Source organism: Elephantulus edwardii, unplaced genomic scaffold (assembly GCF_000299155.1).
Source record: "Elephantulus edwardii isolate Elephantulus edwardi_28Jun2011 unplaced genomic scaffold, EleEdw1.0 scaffold00064, whole genome shotgun sequence".
Taxonomy (NCBI): domain Eukaryota; kingdom Metazoa; phylum Chordata; class Mammalia; order Macroscelidea; family Macroscelididae; genus Elephantulus; species Elephantulus edwardii.
In genome coordinates this window covers 10,310,321-10,323,983 of record NW_006399814.1, presented here as the reverse complement: position 1 = coordinate 10,323,983, position 13,663 = coordinate 10,310,321, and the positions used below count along the sequence as shown (strand labels likewise).

Genomic DNA, 13,663 nt, shown 5'->3' with positions numbered 1-13,663 from the left:
AATTTATTTAACTGGTGGAAAACATCCTGGGGTAAATGGCTTATTCCACTTCTTGGACCCCTCACTGCCCTGATGCTTATCCTAACCCTAGGTCCCTGTATAATTAACAGAATACTCAACTTAATTGAAGAAAGGATAGGAACAATCCAGTTGATAGTTATGCGGTCTCAATACCATTACTTAGAGAACGAAGAAGAAAGCGCTCATGATTGAGTTAGGGTGCAGAAGAAGAGGGGAATGAGGGACTCCATTTTGTAACCAATATGTCATTTTAAAATGTATAAGCCTCTAGAGCAGTAAACTGAAAGTGGTGGGGGAAGGGGAAAAAGAGCCCCCACCCAAACATCAGCCAATCCTGTATCGCCCCGTTTTCGCGCCCTTCCTTTGAACCAGCCAATCCTGTATCGCCCTGTTTTCGCGGGCTTTCCCCTTTAAATAGGCAAGACAGCCCAGAATCGGGGCTGCACCATTTCCCCTGCTCAATCAGCACGGTTTGGGTTTGAGCGAGGCCCGGATTAGAATCTGAAATAAATTCCCTCTTGCCCTTGCATAGGTGTCAGCTCCTTGGTGACTTGGGGGGAAACTAGATTTGGGGCACAACAAAGGTAGCAGTCCAATTTTGCCAGCACCATTTGTTGAAGAGGTTGTCTTTTCCCCATTTGATAGCTTTGATTTCTTTGTCAAATATAAGTTCTCCATAGATAGCTGGATCTATTTCTGAGTTCTCAATTCTATTATATTGGTATATGTGACTGTCACTATACCAGTACCATGCTGTTTTTGTTACTAGTAAGTTTTTGTAGTAAGTTTTGAGGTCGGAGAGTGCTATGCCTCCCACTTCATTTTTCTCAGAAGTATTTTGCTCTTTCTGGGTCTCTTGCCTCTCCAAATAAATTTGAAAATTTCCCTTTCAATCTCCTGGAAAAACTGATTTTGTGTCTGGATTGAGATTATATCGAGCATGTAGACTGCTTTTGGTAGGACTGTCATTTTCACAATATTAAGTCTTCCTATCCATGAACAGAGTACATTTTTCCATTTCTTTAGGTCTTTTATTGTGTCTTGCAGAAATGTTCTGTAGTTGTTGGGGTTTTTTTTGGGGGGTTTTTTGGGTTTTTGTTTGTTTTTGTTTTTGTATAGGGCTTTTGGGTCTCTAGTTAGGTTCACTCCCAAGTATCTCAGTTTGTGGCTGGCTATTATTAATGGTATTACTTTCTTGATTTCCTTCTCTGAGTTCTCTTTGTTACTGTAGAGGAATCTTTCTTACTGTAGAGGAATCTTACTGACGTTTGGGTATCTATCTTACATCCTGTCACTCTACTAAATTGGCTTACTAACTCTACCAGTTTTGTTTTTGTTGTTGTTGAGTCTTTGGAGTTTTCGGTGCATACTCTAATACCATCTGCATATAGTAACAGGTTAGCCATCTCTTTGCCAATCTGGATGCTTTTATTTCCTTCTCTTGTCATATTGTCCTAGCAAGCACTACCAAAACAATATTGAATAGAAGTGGTGATGGTGGGCAACCTTGTCTGATCCCCTGTTTACAAGGAAAATGCTTTTAGTCTTTCTCCATTGACAATGTGAAGTTTTTCATAAAAGGCACAAATAGTTCTTTAGACAGAACAAGGTCAATTTTGAGTTGATAAAGCAGTGGTGCACTCTGACCCCCATCTTTTGCTTGTATCTCAATAACTTGAGACTACCTTAGCAATATGAACAATAGCACAATAATTGCTCCTCTCACTAAAGGTAGAAAGAACCATACCCCTCAATGGTAACGTGACCATCACTTGCACAGGAATGTGCTCTCAATAAGCAACAAACACTGACATCTAATCACTATAAAAAAGGATGGCAAGGGGAGCTCTGGTGGCCTAGTGGCAAGAAGCTGCACTGCAGTCCCAGAGGCGCACGGTTCAAATCCACCAGATGCTCTGCCGAGGAAGGGGGGACAATCTCCTCCTGTACCAGTCAGATCTGATTTGACAGTACACACACATTAAAAAAAAATAATAATAAAATATTAAAAAAAAAGGATGGCATAAAATCAGCCATCTGAACTCTCAACCTCCAAGGCCTACTTCCAGGGATTTCCTGGCTCCCATGGGCCCAGATGGCAGGAGACAGGCTTAGCACTTGAGGAGTGTACTTGTCCTCAGTTGTTCTTGGGAGGCAGCTCCTAAAGTTAGAGATACTTTGAACATACTGATTTTGTATGACCATCACAGACAATTGCTAAAACGTATGATGAATGTTTCCCTAGCTGAAATGTTAAGCATTAAGCATTTTGATGTTAAACTTTGGGCGCAATTTCTTGTTTGTAGCAACATCAAACCATTTTTCGAGGGGAATCTAGACCTTGATAAGGTGTTTGGGACTTTCCTAGCCAGATATAAGATGATGGAAAAAAACCATTTTTCACAAGGTAAGGGCCACCAACACAAGGCTGTGGTCCTGTGGGATGAACAAGACAACTGACATAAGTCCTGGAAATTTATGTGAGTGAGTAGTCTCTAGAGTCTTAAAAGCTTATAAGCAGCTATCTAAGATACAGCTATTGGTCTTTATTTGGAATAAACAAGAACGAAACCCAAGAATTAGTAAAGAACTAATTATCTACGTAAACTATCACCTCTACTTTGTTATCAGAACAATCAGATAGTGCCTAGATGCCATTTCTGACCGTACTGATCAGTAAGACAGTAGATGAAATCTGATGAAAAGGGAAAAAAATGTGAAGCATAAATTCAAATTCTTAGAGAATCTATATTTCCAAGACAGAGAATCTAGATTTACTAGAATTACCAAACCTGTGTGTTATGGCTGTATCATTTCTCCACACCTAGTCAATCTTTTATGCTGAACAAACCGTTCAAGAAGCTAGATTTTATGAAGAAGAATGTGACATCAGGATCGGAGGAAGATTCATCAACCACCTGCATTATGCAGAAGACACAACGTTGTCTGCTGAAAGTAAGGAAATCTTGGAGTGCTTGCTATGAAAAGATCAAAGACTACAACCTCCAATGTGGATTGTATTTCAACATCAAGAAAATGAAAATTCTCACCATTGGGCCAACAGACAACATCATGGTTGATGGAGAAGAGATAGACCTTCCAATTGTATTTTGATTCTGGCGGTTTAAGTATGAGGAGTTGTCCTCCCAACTGAAAGGCATGTGGTTCCCGTCTTCCAGCCTTTCTGCAGGACAAAGATAGAAGATCTCTTACTGTGTATTTGAAGTCTCTGAAAACTCATTTGGGAATCAGCTAAATAGCACATAACAACCCCTAGGCTGTTCTCTCCAGGTTCAATGTGCAGTTGCTTAGTTAGCTCCCTGATTTCTTGCTGATCCCTAACATCTGTTCTTCATATAGCTGCACACTGTGGTCTGTGTAAGTCAATTAGCTCATTTTTAATTACCTTGAGAAAAAAATTCTTTAAAAAGTATAGTAATCCTTCTGTTTTTACAATAATGGTCTTAAGGCAGTATTTGTCCTTATGAGATTGAGTTAGGTCAATCACCATAATACTCTCCAGCCTTCTTTTGTTGTTGTTATATGCCATTGGTTCACCCGCAACTCATAACAACCCTATACACAATAGCTCTGCAACTTGCCCTATAATGAGCCAGTCTCAATAACTCTGACACACGTATTCCATTGCCCCAATTACCGTGTCAATCCATCTCATCCAGGGTCTTCCTATCCGGTGCTGTCCCTCCACCCTTCCAAACATGATGTACTTCTCCAGGAACTGGTCCTGCCTGGCCACATGCCCAAAGTATGTGCCATGAAGCTTCAAAATCCTTGTCTCCAAGGAGAAATTTTGTTTCATTCTCCCGAAAACAGACCTATTTGTTCTCCTGGCAGTCTCTGTTATGCTCAATACTCTTTTTCAGCACCACAACTCAAATACATTGATTCTTCTTCTGTCATCCTTAGTCATTGTCCAGCACTCTGATACACAGCAAGTAATTTTGAAGACCATGGCTTGGATCAGGTGTACCTTAGTCTCTAGACTGACATCATTGCTCTTTAGCACTTTGGACAGGTCCCTGACAGCAGACTTCCCCAGTGCAATTTGTCTTTTGATTTCCTGACTGTTCGTGTCAAGAGTGTTGACTGTGGAGATCAGCAAGCCAAAATTGTTAACAACTTCATTCTCTTCTCCATCCATCATGGTACTGCCAGCTGGCCCAGTAGTGTGAATCTTTGTCGTCTTAATGTTGAGTTTCAGTTCATATTTAAGATTATAGTCCTTGACTAAACTGAGTCTTTGCCTCTTTGCTTCACAATTGTCTCTCACATAGTATTTTTCAAAATCATTGTTCCTGAGTGCTGCATAGTGTCCTATCATGTGAATTACTAGTAAGATGTGTACAAAAGCCCAAAGGGGGAATTGGAGGAAGCAGGAGGACTAAGGGTGAGAGAGTGAGAAATTATGAGGTCACAAAGTTTGGTGGGCAGACAGAGAGGCTGAAGGAATTAGGAAAGATCCAGTGGGGACATGAAAAAGTGGGAGAATGGTAGGCATGGATCAATACAATGTCTAGTATGATCATATTAAACACAATGTAAAGAGAGGAATGGGTGAAACACACTGTATATAAACTAAATACAATGTATATGAATTTTGTATGCAAGCCAATATAAAGTAACAATAATTTTAAAAGTTTTTTAATATTGTCAAGATATTTATCTATCATCTTTTAGCTTAAGAAATGACAAATGAGTTCTTTTTATTTTCTAACTCCAATTCTTTGCCCATTCTATTATAATAGTTTGCTTTGTCTTCTCAAGCTGCCCTTTGAAACCTGCTCATCTCTTTCACTTCACAACTTCTTCTCTTTGTTCTAGCTTCTCAATATCCTAGTGCAATTTTCAGAGTATCTTCTTTTTTTGAAGAGGGGTTGAAATTTTTTTTTTATTTACTAAAATATTTTTGAAGAACAGAGTAACTTCTGACATCTATTTTGCTCTTTTCTTTCTCTCTTGTCTTTAAACTGACAAAGAGTATTTTTTTATTCAACCCTCTGGTAACTTACTCAAAAATTATGTTGAAGGCAATAAAACAAGATAGCCAATTGGGATGTTCTTAGCTCTAGAAATGACTGCACACAGTGTTTTGGTAACCACAATCCTACCTTCACAGATCCCAGTGGGCGAGTAAGAGTTTGTTGCAGGGAACAAAGGGGTAAATATTTTCAGTCACTTTTCCTTTTTCTCCTATTTGAGCACTTTAAGGCACGGACACCTATTTTCCAACTTGGAAGAATGGCATTAACTGCTCAAGTGAAGATGTCCTCAGTAATTGATGTTCTTTAAAGATCTTTCATTCTGAAAATGTGCTTTAGGCCCTAGACCTATTATGGTGACAAAGTTGAGAATATAGTTTCCCATTCATTGGTCTTGACTGTGGAAGATGGTCAAATAATTCTCTTGACCAAAGAAGAGTTGATGTCTTTGAATTGTGATGCTGGTGGAGAATATTGAATGGACTGCCAAAAGATTAAACAAATCTGTCTTAAAAGAAATTGAACTAGAATACACCTTAGGAAGCAAGTATGGAGAAAGGCATCATGCTTGGAAAAGTAAAGGGTAGATGAAGGAGAGGAAGACCTTTCACAAGATTTAGCAACCCAGTGATTGCAACAGTGAGTTTAAGCATAGCAGAGATTGTGAGGAAGCACAGAACTGAGCAGGATTTCATTCTATTGTACACAGGGTCACTATGAGTTAGAACAACTCAATGGCATCTAATAACAACAACAACATTCTTTGAACTTGGATGCCATCTTTGTTATCTAGTGCTGCTATAACACAAATACCACAAATGGATGTCTTGAACAAGTAGAAATTTATTCTCATAGTTTAGGAAGTTAGAAGCCCACATTCAGACTCCTGCTTTAGGAGAAGATTTTCTCATTCTGCTGGCCCTTGGGAAAGAAGATGTTGATATTCTATCAACATCTGTGTGTCCAGTGTTCCTTAAAGATCTCTATGTGTCTTGGCATCAATTTTCCACTGAGTCTAGGAGGTTCTCAGCTAAGGGACCCCTTTATAAAAGATGTCTTTCACTCTTGGCTTTTCTTTCTTAAAGGAGTCAGGTCTCTTGCCCTACTACTACTCTCTTTTCTTTCCTTTTATCTCTTATAATATAAAAGGTTATAACATAAAAAAGCTATAACATAATTTATCTCTTATAACATAAAAGAATGTGCAGTGTACATCCGAGGGATACTCCCCTTTCATCTAATCAATATTTTTACTTCAGTCAATGTGGAATCTTAAGTAGAGGTGATACGTTTCACTCTTTAGCATAGCAAATGCAACCTAATCCTCTTTAACACCATTATTCTGCCTCATCAACCTTAAGCACAGGTTAGTTAAGATTTAATCAAACAGAAAGTCAAACTCACTGGAACTGAATAGACTGACTAAGAACTACCCTTCCTCAGGTTTCTGAGGCTGTAAATCTTTATGAGAGGAGACTGCCCATCTTTCTCCCTCATAGCACTTCATGGATTCAAACTACCTGAGCTGCTTGAATTAGTAGAGAAATTTGGTAAGAACTAGACATAGGGACCTCTTCAAATTACTGAGGTTGTGCCTGATCCAGGCTATGGTCATTTCAATCACTTGCTATGTATCTGAGTGCTGGACACTGAATAAAGATGACAGAAGAAGAATTGACGCTTTTGAGCTGTATTGTTGGAGAGGAGTACTGAATACTCCATGGACTGTCAAAAGAACAAATATGTCATGGAGTACAGCTAGAGTGCTCCTTGGAGGCAAAGATGACAAAGCTTCATCTCATATACTCTGGCCTATTCCTTAGGAAGAAACATCATGCTTGGAAAGGTGAAAGTGAGGTCAGTGAAAGAGAGGACTCGAAGGGGTGGATTGACTGCAGCAATAGGCTTAAACATTTCCGATATTGTGAGAATGGCACAGGATAGGACCGGGTTCAGATCTGTTGTTTATGGGGTCACTATGAGTTGTTTCAACCCAATGGCACTTAACAACAAAACCACTAGAGCTCCCTAGGGTTTAGACTATAACACAAAAATGGGGGATAATCCCCAATACTAGAATTTATGGTCTACTCACATGGACATATATTTTTGAGGAGGACACAATTTATGACATTTTCCTTGTTTACAAAATGGTTGGTGGGCAGCTCTTTAAGACAACATTCTTCATCCACCAGGAGCTCCAGGGTGCCTTGCTTTGTTGTTTTTCCCCCAGAGTTTTGAAGAATAATTGTCCCAGACATGAGCATCTACATCACGTCTGAAGAGAGGAACCACAAGGAACCTGCCCTTCTTGCAGACCCAGACAGAGTTCCTCCAAGCCCTGGAGAGTCACTTCCAAGCAAGGACAGATTATCCAGTAAGCGACGTAAGCATGAACTTACTTATTTTACTGACTGTAGTGAACAGTATCACAGACTTTCCCACTACACGTTGTGCAACTGTTCAGCACAGAGTAGTAAGTAAACGCTTGTTAACTCACCTTCGCCTTGCTGATTGGGTAACAGCTTCTGCTTCTGAGAAGGAAATCTGAAGCATATCATTTATGCCTTTTAATATAGAAAAACCCAAACTAAGATGAGAAGAATTATTTCTGTGACACACAATGGATGTGGGGATGTCATGGGAAGGTTGGGGTCAGGCAGAATCCTTCTAAAGTAATTTTTTTTTCTCTTATCTGGAAAACTTAAGCAAAAGTGAGTCCATTCTGAGCCCTTGAAACATCCAATCTTTTCTTCCAAGGCCTCTTTTTCTCTCTAGGAGCAGTAATAAAAGGCATTCAACTTTCTGGATTTTTTCTGAAAGGATCCATTTTATTTAAAAGGCTCTTTGCCCAAGGCTGGACTTGTCTGCTAGGGATTCAGCAAAGAGATCTGTGAACCCAACTCACCAGGTTGATGTATGATGGGTGTTGTTGTGAGTGCTAAGTTACAACTGACTCTACCTAACTATCAGTGGATTTTAAGAGGTTGTAAATTGCATGGGCATGAGCTCTCATGGCCTATTGGTAAGCAGTTACGTTGCAATCCCGAAGGCACAAGGTTTGAGGCCACCAGCTGCTCCACAAGAGAAGCATGGGCAATCTCCTCCAACACAATTAACTGCCTCTGAAAACTCGCCGGAGGGTCTGCTATGGGTTGGTTCTGACTTTATGGTACACAACAAAAACAACAAAAAATTGCATGGGCTGATATTACCCATCATTCTCCATGGAGCAAGGGATGAGTTGAAATTGCCTGCCTTTGTTATACACCAATGAGTTGAAGCCGACCCATAGCTGACTCTACAGCAGGTTTTCAGAAGCAGTAAATCACATGGGAGACTTCCGCTTGTTCTGGAGAGGAGCAGCTGGTGGGTTCCAACTACATGCCTTCAGGTTACCAACACAGCTCCTTCCCACTAGGCTACCAGAGAGCTCTCCAGTAGGCCACCCAGAGAAAATACAAGGGGAATATAATGTTCTCAGAAGCATTACTTCTAGTCCTCTGCTTTTTATTAATTTCCTTAACAGATGTCTTTCTCTAACACTTGTTAGGTGTGGAGTCAACTACAAGTTACATCGAGCCTATGAACAACAAATCTGAACCTTGCTGTTTCCTCCACCATCCTGACAACCTCTGTCATGCCCATGCCCACTGTGACAGTCACCATGTCAACAGAATGCTATTTACCAGAATCTATTCCTACTCCTCCTTCCTCAGTACCTATATGCATGAAAAGGGGCAGCTCAGAGCAAAGAAGAAAAATTAGTCATAATGTTGGGATAACTTGTGAGTAGGCTGTCAGAGCATTTTAGGAACTATTGCTTGAAATTATCAACATTCTAAAATGTGGATCATTTTAGACGAAATCTTTGTAAGACAAAGGCCACTATTGACCAGCTTTGTAGGTTGGACAACAGATAAACATGCTGGGGGGCTAGGAGGTGGAATCACCTTTAAGTTTAGTTGGCTGATTTCTCTGGCAGCAGATGAGAGCTTTGGCCATTGCCCTCCACCGAATGGGCCCAGCAAGCAAGACAAGGGGATTCTCAGCATGTGCCCCCCTAACTGTGGATCTTAGTAGGTGTAAGTATAGGCACCCTAGCTCCGAATTTTAGGCAGCTGCACACCCCAGCCAGGGACACCCTGCCAGAGTAATTCATCCTGACTCTCACAGCCAGGGATAGCCCAGCCTCAATGAACTACAATTTAAAAGGCTTTGTTTACAAATCAATTCTCTCTTCCCCTAAATAGGCTGTTATAAGAGTGGACCCTTCTGCTTGGCCAGCCTGGGCCCACCTGTCACAAGGACTTCCTAGCCAGTGGTCACACTGTATTGATCTTTTTAATCCCCTCTCTTTGAAACACAGAGCCAGCTGATGTGGAGTTCCTTAAAAGAAAGACTTTCACCGCCCCTACCTCTACAGGTAGCTGCATATCCGGGGCTAATTCCCAACTAAAAAGTCTTAATTGGCTTATGGGGAGCCTGAAAGATCTTTCTTGTGTGTGCAAGGTGAAAGGAAATGACGGACCCCAAATGCTCTGGTCAGCCTTTATCCGTTTCTTGGTGGAAATCAGGTGCATTTTATTTATTTATTTTTTTTAAAAAAAAACTTTTTGAAACAGGATTGGAGGGTTTGGGGTGGGTTAAGGATATAGTGTTTCACTTTAGTGGTTGAGTCGTGGGGGGCAGGGGTGGAGAAAAAAAGCCCCAGGAGACATCAACATTAGGCAAGAAACTTGTTGGGTTTTACCCCCTTAGTTTTATTTACATGAAGCATCTGCAGTACAAAAATGTAAACTTTGATAGCTCATAATAATAAACTCTTTATGTACAAAAATACATTTTCATATGAATGAAGTATCTTGAATAAATTAAAGTACTCTCCAGCCCCAGGCCTGAATAGCTACGAAACAGTCTCTGGCTCTTCCTAGAGCAATCCTGCAGTGGTGGGGCCCAGAATCCATAATGCATGAAGCCCACTCCATGTCTCTCCTTTTTAAGCCTTTTCATTGTATTGTCAGCCGGCTCAAACTGAATTTTCATGCTCGTTTTTCTTCATTAGAGTTCTACAAATTGTAAAATTGACTTTTCACCTCGTCTTCAGGGGCTGATCTGTCCCTTTTCTAAATCACACTGAAGTGGTGGCTGGGGTCAACTCTGAGCCAGCCACAAAGGAGGTTTTGTGGAGTTCAGAAAGTGCAAAAGGAAAGGCCGTCTAGGGGCGGGCAGGAGGGGCCTTGGGCTGAGAGCTGAAGAAACAGACCAAGGGCAGCGGCAGCGAGGGTGCAGCGACCTAACAAGGTATCGTCCATCCCTTTAAAGCTCCCACCTCCTCCCTCTGCCTGGAGTGGGGGTCCCTAGGCCACAGCTGGGGCCACATCTACAGACTGATGAGGAAGGGGGGGGGGGATAATGGTATCTACAAGAGGCTAGTTGTAGGGAACGAAACAGGGCGTCGTGTGGAGCAAGTCTTTGGCCAGGCCAGGGAAAGAGAAGAGGGGATCGCCCGAGCCGTAGGCGAAGTCTTCGGAAGTGGCTGGGCTACTGGGGTCCGAGAGGGGCGAGGTGGCTGCTGCACCACCAGAACCCCAGGATTCGGCGTCGCTGGCGGGGCTGGGAGGCCCTGGCAGGCAGGGGGCGCACTGCGGTGGCAGGAGGCGCTCCCTGGCACCACCGCCTCCGGGTAGTCCCTGGTCCGCCAGGCGCAGTGTCTCTGCCAGAGCCCAGATATAGTTGTAGGCGAAGCGCAGAGTCTCGATCTTGGTGAGCTTCGTGTCATCGGGGAAGGAAGGCAGTACGCTCCGCAGCGCGTCCAGTGCGGCGTTCAAGTTGTGCATACGGTTGCGCTCACGGTCGTTGGCTTTGACTCGCCGGCTCCTGCGCAGCGAGTGCAGCAGCGCCTCCGAGCGCACTCGCGCACGACCTCGGCGCCGCCGCCGCTCCTGCTCGTCGTCTTGCGCCCCTGGCGCATCCGGAGCCCCGGGGATCCCAGGAGAGCCTCTGCGCGGCGGCGCGGGTGGTGCCGAAGCTGAGCTTGGCGGCTGGAACCTGGCACAGTCCTCTTCGTCGGTGAGGAAGCCGGAGAGTTCACTGCTGCTGCTGGTGGTGGAGCAGTCGAGGTCAGAGAGACAGGTCTCCAGAGAGGCGGGCATGGTTGCGCTGTGCTGGACCGACGCGCGCGCTCACGGACAGAAGGATGCTTAGAGGGCTGGAGCCCCAGCTGAGGGCAGTGCGCACAGCAGCCCCGTTGCAGGCGTGAGAGCCTGGAAGAGCGCAGGGCACACGAGGGGACTTGGCCTCGCCTGCTCGCCTCGCTTACAGGGGCCACGCGCCCGGTCGGTCTCCTGAGTGATCTTGCCGGCGATCAGATCAGCTCGTGTGAGCACCGAGTGTGGCACACGACCGGCCTCAGGACCCCTTAAGTACCCAACGCAACAATGGGAGCCCCCCTCCCTTGCCACCTCCGCCCCCGCGGCAGCCCCCTTGAATGGAGCGAGGCGGCAGGTCAGCCCCGTGCGGCTCCCTGTATTTGCATAATTTATGCTAGCGGAGGGGGGGGACCCTTGCCCCTCCCCCCTCCCGGAGCGTGCCCGTAATTACCGCCGACCAATCGGCGGCGCCGCGGGGCCCCGGGAGCCGTCTCCCGGCTAAGCTGGCCCGGCGTCGCCAGGCAGTGAAACCGAGGAGGGGGCGGGGGGCGATTAGCGGCCCGGGCACGCTCCTCCGGGGCGCCCCTCACTGGGGTGGGATGGGAAGGCGGGGCACTGGCAGTCTAGCGTGAGCAAAGCAGTGAGTAGGGGAAACCCCCAGCTCGTCCGGAGTGCGAGTTCGAGTCCCCTCTACAGGTGCTCACTGGCTGTGAGACTTCGGACAGGCGATTTAGCCTTCATGAGCCTTAGTTTTTCTGTCTGTTAAGTGTGAAGCACGAATGAATGTCCCCTGCGGAGGATGATTGAGCACTTGTCGCAGGGCTTTTGTAATGAAGCATGGGGTGAATGGTTGTGAAATGCAGCGCTATCAGAACCAGGGAACCCTTAGCAACATAGAAGAGTAAACCGGGTTAGGGTTCAAAGCAAAGGACATACATAGATGTCTCTGCTCGGTCGAGATGGGGGAAGAGGCTGAGGAATGAAGTGGTGTGCTTCACGTGGCGGGGAGTCGGGAGAGGGCTGAGATTGAGAGAAATAAAGGGTCAGGTGATTTCCCAGATTGGGTGGAGTATTTACTGCCACCTCCCATCCTCACCCTGCTGGGGAATGACTAAATAATCCCAAAGGCTTCCCTTGACCTTGTGTTTGGGATACAACTCACAGCTAACCCTCAGCGTGTTTTCATAAACTGTAAATCCCACAGAGATTTGCCCAGCTCGCGGACTCGAACTGCTTTCATTCAGGGTGGCAGCCCAACTTCTTAACCATGAGATCATGAGAGCTCCAAGGGGACCCCATCTACTTGTTCCCCCAAGAAGCCCCAATTCCGTGCTGAGTCTCTGAGAGGTGGCACTACAAGCAAGAACCAAGCTAGAGCATTTGTCTGGATTTTTTGCTGTTCGGCGTGAACAACCTTCATATTGAGGAATTTGAGCGCATGACTACCTTGTCTCACACTTTTAATCACTTAAAATATGTGTGATTTAAGTGTAGCCAATGCCATGTCTCACAGTTCTGAGTTTGGTGATAATCTCTAGTTTCATTTTGTCATGGTGGAACCCAAAAGGTCAGTGGGCCCTGGAGGAAATCTACCTTCAGCTGTGGTTCGGATCTCCTGTGCCTAGTTTTTTAAGCCTACCTTATCTTAGTAGATCTATCTTCCTTGAGTTGACCAGGCTTAGAATTTGTGGACATACAGGCTAACATTTTTTGTGTTTGTTGTTTTTTTTTTAGACAACCCATGTACCATTAGGAAGTTCTGTTTGCTTAGTGGGAAAGTGTTGTGTTGCCAACCCAAAGGTATGCAGTTCAAGTCCACCACTCATTCCACCGGAGAAAGATTAACAGTCTCCTCCCAAGTAATTTACTTGTTCTGGAAACCTGCTAGAGGGTCAGCTCTATAAGGATTTTTACCGTCCGATTTGATGATACACAACAATAACATTACCATGTTGAGTGTCTGGTCTGGGCCAGGATACTGAGGTTGATAGTTAAATTTAGTGTTGACAGAATTATTGGAGTTTTTAATTAATCCACTGCACTTCATGCATAGGAAAATGAGAATGGAATTGGAGTTCCTTTCTTCAGGTTGCCTCAGAATCACTTGGTCAAACTAGAGACAGATGCTGGAGTCCCTTCAGCCCCTGTTCCATGTTCTCCCATCAAAATCAATCAGCAAACACACATTGTGTGTTTACCACCTGCTACCCTGTGCCTGAGGACCTAGATGACCATAGAAAGTGGCCAGCAACTGACCCAGTGAGTACTGTGACCCATTTAAGAACAGATCTGAGAGTCATCATGTATTGTTCAAATAGAAGGGAAGCATGACTAAAGATGTATTCGTGGCAGAGGGGTACTTAATAAGAATGGATGGAATGTTAATTGACAACCACAGAGGGATGAGAATGTCCACTGAGGCAGTATGTGGGGCCACTGTGGATAAAGCGTCTATGGAGGCTTAATGTGAGGAGAGTACGGAGTAATTGT

The 13,663-nt window shown here is 44.3% G+C and overlaps 1 protein-coding gene across 1 annotated transcript; it reads right to left on the bottom strand.

The window, feature by feature from the left end:
- Window positions 1-10,453: 10,453 nt before the first annotated feature.
- On the bottom strand, window positions 10,454-11,176 carry NEUROG1 (neurogenin 1). The gene has a single exon (XM_006888045.1). It carries the CDS (start codon window positions 11,174-11,176, stop codon window positions 10,454-10,456), a length of 723 nt encoding a protein of 240 aa, XP_006888107.1.
- Between the last annotated feature and the right edge of the window lie 2,487 nt (window positions 11,177-13,663).

Bases quoted from the DNA above. Each gene is read 5' to 3' on its own strand.
- NEUROG1 (XM_006888045.1), bottom strand. From the start codon at position 11,176: ATGCCCGCCTCTCTGGAGACCTGTCTCTCTGACCTCGACTGCTCCACC.